General features: G+C 35.1%; 1 protein-coding gene across 2 annotated transcripts in view; it reads right to left on the bottom strand.

Annotated features, from left to right (window-relative positions):
- Window positions 1-771: 771 nt before the first annotated feature.
- The window catches only part of TMTC3 (transmembrane O-mannosyltransferase targeting cadherins 3), an 83,706-nt gene continuing 74,726 nt past the window's right edge, over window positions 772-9,751 (bottom strand). For both annotated transcript variants that reach the window (XM_069095123.1, XM_069095124.1), the window contains one exon: window positions 772-4,897. In XM_069095123.1, the coding sequence (XP_068951224.1) occupies window positions 4,083-4,897 (815 nt within the window). In that variant the 3' untranslated portion in view covers window positions 772-4,082. The remainder of the gene's footprint in view (window positions 4,898-9,751) is intronic.

Below are 9,751 nucleotides of genomic sequence, written 5' to 3'. Positions count from 1 at the left end.
CTTCTTTTCTAGTAGATCCCAGGTATTGGCAGCTAACACTCAAATAAATAATGTTGATTGAAATACCCGATAATGCTTCATTTTATATAGCATTTAGCCAGGCAGAAGTTAAAAAACTGTTAAAAATAAGTATAACAAATATATGGATTCCTGAAGTTTAAATGAACTAATCTAGACTGCAATCGGATTCCTGAAGTTTAAATGAACTAATCTAGACTGCAATCTAAACATGATCCTAAATAAATCAACATATTTTCTACAATGTTATCCAAGTATCTGTTTAAATATATTGTTGAACATTTAAACAGTTTTTAAAACCTAGATACCAAAAAGGTAAATAATATGGAATTACATATTTAAGAATTTTATCCTTCAACCAATAGCTTCCAAAAAGACTTAAGTGAAATAATTATAGGATAAAACTCCCAATTAAGCGACCTATGAATACAACCTCAAATCTTCCTTTTAAGAAGCAGTTAAGAAAGAGACACAGAAACCACCTGGGTACTTGTCACTGCTCTCCCTGAATAATACCTAGACAGTGTGCATGGCCTTTTAAGTATTAGTTTACTCCTTATGGGAACACTCGGACTCTTTCTACTTCTTGGGGTGAAAGGGAGGTGGCAATGAGAATTTTTTTTCCTCACTCACTTTCCTTCAAACATGCAAAAACTTTTCTCTTACTGAGTTTACTCAAATCCTCGTTTGAATTTGCAGAGAAATGGATTTAGTGTTGACAAAAAACAAAGTTGCAAACAAATCTTAAAATAATCTTTTTTCATTTTAAAACCTTTAATTTTACTATAACTTTTTTCACAAGGGATGAATAAAAGAAAATCATTTTACACATAGCCCCAAAGTAATGCTAACCACCAAATTTTAAAGTTCTAAAAAATAATGTGATGACATAAACACCTCTTTCTTGTAACCAAAATTTTACTGAAAGCTTAACTGAGGTACAACACAAATAGTTTTCAAGAAGTGAGTTATTGTAGAAACACTGCATTATAGAGTCAGAGATGAACCTAAGTTTACTAAAATGAATATCAAGGTTCTGGTATTTTTAAAAATCTTTTTCATTAACTTTTCATTTAGAGAGCAGATATGTAATTTACTAGACTGGACTTAAATACCAAATATTTTAAAATAATTTAAGAATTTGTGTTTTATCTTTTTTTTCCCCATTAAACAATCCTTATTGTTTAGTAATTTCAATATATTTACTTTTTCACAAGTCGGCATTTCCCCCCTACCATAGCCTACAAAGGTTGTCTTTTCTTTTATCCTCATTTTCCTTACTGAATTTTACTGGAATCAGCGCTCACAAGTTTCTGATTAAGTGTAAGGATGATTAAGTCCATTATATCTCATTTTCTCATATGGCTATTAATAGGCATCATATCTCCCTAGATACAAGCACACAAGGTGAGCCTAGAAACTACTGTGTTTCCCCGATAATAAGACACTGTCTCATTAATATGTTTGGACAGAAAAACACCAGAGGGCTTATTTTCAGGGGTGGGCTTATTTTAATGAACATTGACAGCAATTTTAATAAACAGGTACATGTGAACAAAAAAATGTACCTTTATTCAATAAGCAAATCACTGGGTAAGAACAAGATGATGCGCTCACTGCTGCAGCTCTGATTGGATTCAGCTCGGAGTGCAGCGTGCGTTTCAGAGGGGGGGGGGAACAGTGCATACAGAGGGTACCGTAATGTAGTGTGTAGCGCAGGGGATCACCTTCACTACAGTAGCAATCTCAATAGGGTTTATTTTCGGGGGAGGGCTTATTTTACAGGAATGTTACACAGTAAGGGGAGGGCTTATTTTCGGGATAGGTCTTATTATCGGGGAAACACGGTAAGCATCTCTGTCTAAAGGGTTCTTAGTGGTGGGTATAGGGGTTTCTTTTAGTGACTCTAAAATGATTTTTGGTAAAACCTCTATATACCCAATAAAATTGGGTCACCAGCATAATCCATGCCTGTTAGAACAATTTATAAAACTGTCCTGAAAAGTACCATGAATTGTTTTCTGAAATATTTAGAAATTTTAAGCCCTAGTCAGTAATGACATATTGCAGCTTTAGAATATTCTAAATGAAAACTACTTTCATACAGATTTTAAATATTTTTTCATAAAAACCTTAAGAAAAAATGTTTAAAAAGGAAAAGTGTTTACTTTTATTTATTCTGAAACACATTTTTTTTTTCTGGCTTTAAAAGTCCAAAAAGTTAAAGTTAAAAATGACCCATCAAATTGTTTATGATATTCACCATATTTCTGAAAAAAGCTGATAATAGGTGGATTAAGAAGCCTTTTTTAGTTAATCCAGTAAAAGATAACTCCTTGAAATAGTAGTTTGATTGTCTAAGAAAAATGTTCACATAGAAGGAATAAAACAGATGTATTTAATAAAACAATGGAAACATTTTAATGAATCAGTAGTCAAAATAAATATTTAATTAAAGTTTTAAAAAAGGAAAACAATAGAATTTAGTGCTTCAAAAGAAACCAGAAGTCATTTTCTTTCCCTCACAATTAAATAACACTGGCTTTAGTGGTTTATTGTTGAACTGCCCACAAGTATTAGCTTAATATTTGTTCAATGAGCATATAATTTTAAAACCAAAAACCTCATTCCTTCAAATAAGACCAGATGACTTTGGGAAAATCATTTACTACACGTAGTTACTTTTTGTTCAGTTCTTTCAGTTGTGTCTGACCTCTGTGACCATGTTTGGGGTTTTCTTGGCAGAGATACTGGAGTGGTTTTGTCATTTCCTCCCCCAGCTCATTTTACAAATGAGGAAACTGAGGCAAACAGGGTGAAATGACTTCTTCCAGGTCACACAGCTAGTAAGTGTCTGAAATCAGGCTTGAACTCAGGAAGATTCAAGTCTTGTCGATTCAAGCTCCGGGGGACTCTATCCATTGTGCTGCTTAGCTGCCCACAGAAGAGTTAAAAGCTTCACTGCCATTATGGTCCAAAATTATGGGAGGAAGCTTGATGCAATGGAAGGCGCAGTAGCTTTAGAGTTAGAAGTCATGGACCATTCATCTCCCACCTCTCTACCCTTGTGACATCAGGCACATCAATGTCCCTAGGCCTTGGTTTCCTCAATCTGTAAACTATGGAAGTTGGACTAGATGGCCTTTGATGTCCCTCCAGCTCTGATCTGTGATCCTCTGGCCTTATGAAGTTACATGTATTAAGATTTAAGGATTTTTAGGGAGTGAAAGACAAAGGATAATGTGGAGTTATAACAACTGTATGATTCACCAGTTGTGCTAAATAATAAGTATGGTTTCTCAAAAGAAAATGCAGTAAAATTCTCAAAGAGTATTACTGGAAAGCTACTTTTCAGTTACAGAGGCTCAAAAAACTTTTTGTACAGCGCTAATGGATAATTGTACAACTGCGAAAAAATATACTGAAATAATGTATTTACATCCCACACATTAGCTGCTTTAAAAAAAAAAAGTTTTTTTCATTATTTCTTCGGAATACACTAAAAAAAAAAACAAAAACAAACCACATACAAATTAAGCCAGTATTTTTTCACAGAGGAAAGTTTTTGACAGAACACTAGTAAGGATCAAGTGATACACTGAAAAATATATGGTCAAGTAATGTTTTTAATATAGTCAGATTCCACTGGGTGAAAAGAGACTGAAATCCATAAGAAACTGGAAAACAAAAAAGGGTTGCAAGGAATAAAGCTGCACATATTGGAATTGTTTGGTAGGATCCCTGTCTAGTTCTTCAAATATTTTCTAATTGAGAATATCCATCCGAAAAATTTTTGCCATCAGACCTTTCCTCTGGGCTTTTTTAAAAACAGTGATTTCTCTACTTATGACTTAATAAATTTTCCTCATATTCAAAATAACCCCACATTCAACCTACTCCATTAAAATTTAGTTGATATATTATTCTCCACAGATAGAGAAACAATTTATATGCTGTTATGTATTTTTTCGACTTTTCAAAACACCCAGTTTGGGTATATTTTAATTCAAATGCCACAAATTAAAGCACTTCCCATACCATTGTTATGATGATAAAGAATAAGGCTATTCACCATTTAAAATACGTTCAATTTCCTCTAGTCTTTTTAAAGCAGCAACTCTTTTTTTTTCAATGTCACTGATTTCTTTCGTTGTTTTTTTGTTTTCTTTGTCTGTATTTTCTTCTAATTGTGTGTCTGATTTTGACTGACTTTCGTTATTATCATTTTTCATTGTCTCAGTAGATTTAGGTTCACTTTTTATTTCTTCTAAGTTTTCAAACGGAGCTTTTTTGCCCCCTTCTACACGCGGGGTCCCAGCTGGTGGAAGATATAACCGTTCTCCAGCACCAGAGGAAGAAATTTTAACTCTTACTATGTTCAAATGACGATGTATATATTCTTCATGTGGTGCTAAGTCAAGTGTCTCAAGTAGGCATTTTTCTGCTTTGAATAAGTCCCCCTCCTCGAAATAAACAACACAAAGATTGTGTTTTCCTTGGACATTGTTTGGATCCATTTCTACAATCTTTTCAAAACACTCCTTTGCTCCAACTATGTCTCTCTTGTGATTCATCAGAATGTCTCCCTTTAAGATGAGCCCTTTGATGTGGTCAGGGTAGTAACGCAGGAGCTCTTCCAGGACAGGCAAAGCCATTAACTCCTTGGAGGACTGAGAATACAGGAGAGCTAGGTTGAACAGAGCGCTCCTAAAGCCTGCCTGCAGCTTGATGGCCTTTTTCATCCACATCTCTGCTTCGCTGCCCTTTTTGTCATCCATTGCCAGCATCCCCAGATTGAAGTAGCCGTTTGCATCATGGGGTTCTTGACTGACATAGCTGAGCAGTCGTTTCTTTGCTTCAGGCCTAACTTTGGCTTCACCTAAAGATTATAAAAGCAAAAACAAAAACATTAATTCTTATGTCATCAATGAACTAACTCAGTAAACCCATTTTGGGGACAAGTATTTTTGGTTAGATTCCAAGAATCTGGTAAAGCAATATAATCACCTTCTGCACAATTCTCCCCTCTTACCAGTGCTTTCGGTACTTTACCACCAAGGTGTGAGGAAAAGGCTTACGGGGCCAGAGCTAGTTCTTTAAATGTAAAGAAAAATATAAAACCTTGTACTAATTTTGTACAACCAATGCCATGAAAGGATAGTGAGAGTTTGCCAGACTCTCAGAATATGGCTCAGAAACACTCCTGTAAAGCAGAAATGGTGCCCTGAGCATTCATAAAAGAGTGATTTGTCTAGATACAGCTTTTTAAAATGTCATTACTAAAAAAAAATTACTATTATTATCAATAGTTATTACTATTGATTACTATTATCAATAGCCATGTAAGTATACCAAACAAATAAATTTAAACAAAACTGAGTAATTGAAGACTGAAAACTTTGATCTATTTGGTGGGAGGTAGAGGGGCATTTCACTTTCTTAATAAGAATGCAAAGTAGCATGTGATAGTAGGAAGATCACTGAAGCTTATGGACAAGAACCAGGGGTTTGAATTTTGGTTCTGTCACTAGTCAAATAATTTTAAGGCAATAAACTTTTTTAAGCCTCATTTTCCTTGTTGGCATTAGAAGACACTGGATAAACACTTGATTTGTAGAAAATACAGTATCTGTCCTTTCTACCTTGGGTTTGTTGTAAGGATCAAATGAAAATAATTTATGACACTGACTACTCTAACATGTTTTAAAAAATCAACTGGGACAGTAACTGTATTAAATGAATAGGGACAGGTGGTACAGTGGAGTGTGCTTAATCTGGAGTCAGAGGAATTGAGTTCAAATCCCGATGATGCCACTTATTTCTTAGGCACTCTTGAGGCTCATCTGGAAATAAGGAGGCTGACATCTAAGCTTCATTCCAAATTATGGTCTCATAAAAAAAGAAATATTAAATAAAAGCAAATCTAGGGGAAAAAAACCCCCCACATCCTTGTAACAGATTCTCTGGATAAAAGATTCTTTTATTCCACTGAATTCACTGCTTTTTCTATGGAGGTATATATTTCATCTTCTCTCCAACATGTTGTTGAACCGAGTTACCAAAAGAAAAGGCTACCATGCAAAAGAGGGCCCCCAAATTAGTTTTTAGGCAGCAGCATGCTCTAATACAAAGAACATTTGGATTGTAAGCAAACTTTGGTTCTAAGTCTTTGGCAAGTCACTCAGCCTCTTTAGACGAAAGCTTTCTCATCTGTAAAATCAGCAGGCTAAGCCAGATGATGCCTATGGTTATTTCCTATCCCCAAAAGGCTAATAAAACTTTGTTATCAGATGAATGGAACCCTCTCCCTAAAGCTGTGAATGTAATTTTTAAAAAATTAATTTCAAGCCTAGATATACATAAAATATCTTGCTGCTGAATAAATACTGTTCTCAAACATTTTATAAATTAAAATATTTGATATCACAAAAAGTGAAATCAAAATTAGGCAACAGCACTGAAATAACTTACATTTTCATATAGGTAAACTATCTCTCTGTCCACCAACTGTACAAGAGGAAAAATGACAAATTAATGATCAAAGTTCTAAACTAGCAAAATGGATTATATTCCCACAAATGATCATTCCTCCTACAAAGCATCATGCTGATACCTCATCAATGATGAGGACTTCTTGAAGGTTTTATCAGTAGTCTAGTAAGTACTTTAACAGTACTCTAGTAAGTAAGACTTATCAAGCTGGCAAAGTTTTAATAACGGTGTTCAGTAAGATGTGTGATCCAAGAAAGAAGCAACTTTAAATTTAAAGATGCTCATCACAAGAAGCATAGCTACCAGGTGATTATATTTTTCAGCCACAAGAAGTTCTGAAAACCATTTACTAAGATGGGACTGAGACATACTAGGGAAGGGAATAACTAGCGATAAAATCATGTATCATTTAAAGCACTGAAGGCATCATTAATATCAACAATCCAAAGAACAGTAAATCTTATGCCTGCTACCAGAGCCTCTAATCACAACTCTCTCTCTGGGAAAAGCCTGGCAATTAGAATAGTTCAGGTCACTATTCTGGAATTCAACTTCATCACAGATTAAGGGGGACTTTTTTTTGGAGGGGGGGGTAGGGAGAGGACACAAAACCATCATTTATAACATTTTATATTGGTATATGAATTTTAAGTACCATATAGCTATCTTGCAAATGGTCGGAACATAATATGGTGTTGCGAACTTCCTTGACTATATTAATTCCAATTATGGCTTCAAAACAATTGTATACATTCTCTTTTATTAACATAAATGTCTTCAAAACAACATGTTTCCTTTGAGACTGAGCGCAGTCTACTTTAAGTTTCATAATAGGAGGGGAAAAGTTAGCCTCTCATCAGTTTGAAAGAATTTAGCAGATTTCAATGAAAAACTGTAATAACAGCAACCAATGAAAACATTTTCCAATATAAGAAAAGGAAGTATAATCAAAACTAAATTTAGAATAACTATACCATAGAAACTAAAATAAATTAATATTTAATTGCCTTATGAAGTTGAATTAGATCACCACTAAAGATCTTTTCAATTCAGTCTGAGTCAGTGATATAGTAGTAAAAACAAAGGAAAAAAAAAACACAAGATGTCATCCTAGATAAATAGCCACAAATAATTTTACTACTTTATGTAACAATGGAATGAATGTCATCCTCCCCCATGGCTCCCCTGCTTGGGAAATATAACAAAGAATGGAAATAAAAATTTTGCCAAAATCAAGTGATTTTCCTGGACAAAATGCTTAGTCAACAAGAGTCTATTATGTTTAAAGTTCTGTGTTAGACACTGAAGGAGTTAAAGATATAATCCCTGTCTTCAAGGAACTTACAATTAAGAGGGATAAATATGGGTACACAAAATATTTCAAATTAAAACTTAACAAAGACTGTAACACTATAAATAGAAAGAATAAAAAATATATGAAATGTAACATTGTATATAGTTCTATTGAACAAGGTTGGTCTCAGGGAAGAGTTGAAAAAATTCAAATCTCTTCTTTGAACAGGTGGGGGTATACGGTTATAAAATATATTGCACATACTGTCAGATTTCAGTGATGTATTGGTTAGTTGACTGAATTTCCTTTCTTTTTTATCCTCTGTTATCAGGGATAGCTTATTGAAGAAGGTGGAGGAGTGATATTTTTGGAAATGAAAGGGGGGGGGGGGGGGGGGGGGCTGCCAGGTGGTGCAGTGAGTAAGAGCACCGGCCCCAGAGTCGGGAGACTTGGGATCGGTTCTGGCCTCAGATACTTAACACCCATACAAAATAACTGGCCATGTAACCTTGATCAAGTTACTTAACCCCAATTGCTTAGGGGCGGCCAGGTGGTGCAGTGAGCAAGAGTGCTAGCCCCAGAGTTGGGAGATCTGGGATTGGTTCCGGCCTCAGATACTCGGCACCCACACAAAAATAACTGGCCGTGTAACCTTGAGCAAGTTACTTAACACCGATTGCTTTAAAAAAAAAAAGAAGAAAGTGACACTGGGTATGGCAGCATGCTTCTGCAGTTTGGATACTGGGGAGGTTGAGGCTGGTACATAGTTTGGAAGTTCTCATCTGCACTAGGGCTAAAACCAATAGGGTAAACACACAAGGTCTAGCACCAATGTGGTGCTAGAGGAGCAACAGGGAACCTAAGGTGGGGTGAAATGCTGGAAAAATGAAGTTAAAGGTTCCACAGTGATCAGTACTATGAAGGGGACCTGGGAGACACAGGAAGATCTAGTCTTTTTTTAAAAAAAGAAAGATGCTAAAAACAATTTAAAAAAATAGAAAAAGAAAAAATGTTTAAGAGAGGTACAAAACCCCTTTATTTACATGGTAAAATTTTGTTGCTTTTCAGTTGATGTCCAACCTTCTGTGACCCCATGAACTACACTGTCTGTGGGGTTTTCTTGACAAAGATAATGGAGTGGTTTACCATTTTTCCTTCTCTGATGGATTAAGGCAAACAGAAGTTTTGCTAGTAAAATGTCTGAGGCTGGATTTGAACTGAGGTCTTTCTGACTTACAGTCGGACGGACAGACTACATTATAAATGTTTAAAGTAAAAACTATCATTATAACTTGGGCATAAAATACAATTAAGATTAACAGAATGTTCTTTAGTATTGATTCAACAATTTTTGAATTAAAAAAAAAATTACACTGATACCTTCATTTCCAAATATCTCTCTCTCCTCAAAGAGCTTTAACAAAGAATGAAAAAGACAATCCAAACCAACACATAAACCAAGACTGACAGTATGCACAATACACTACATTCATAGTCCTCCATCCTTCCAAAGAAGGGAGGAAGGTTTACTTTCTCAACACTTTTCCAGGGTCAAGCTTGGTCAGTTAATTATATACATCGTTGAGGTTCTCTCCCCATCCCCATTTATGTTGTTGTAGTCCTTTTGTGCATAGTCTCCCTGGTTCTGATTACTTCATACCACATCAGTTCGTATAAAGCTTTCATGCTTCTCAAGAATTCTTCTGTCATCATTTCTTTTGGAACAGTAACCTCCTTTTTACCTAATTGAGGGGTATTTACTTGGTTTCTAGTTGCCTGATACCACAAAAAGTGCTTCTGCATGTACTCTGGCAGACACTGACCTACCAGGGTATATGCCTATCAATGGGATATCTGGGTCAAAGTATATGGATATTTTTGTATTTTCTCAGCATAATTTCAGCTTACTTTCGAGAATGGGTATATCAGTTCAAAGCTTCTTCAACA

This window comes from Petaurus breviceps, unplaced genomic scaffold (genome assembly GCF_028583685.1).
Source record: "Petaurus breviceps papuanus isolate PSGF00001 unplaced genomic scaffold, PetGlider_PUasm1.0 225, whole genome shotgun sequence".
Taxonomy (NCBI): Eukaryota; Metazoa; Chordata; class Mammalia; order Diprotodontia; family Petauridae; genus Petaurus; species Petaurus breviceps.
This window is presented reverse-complemented; position numbering and strand designations above follow the sequence as displayed.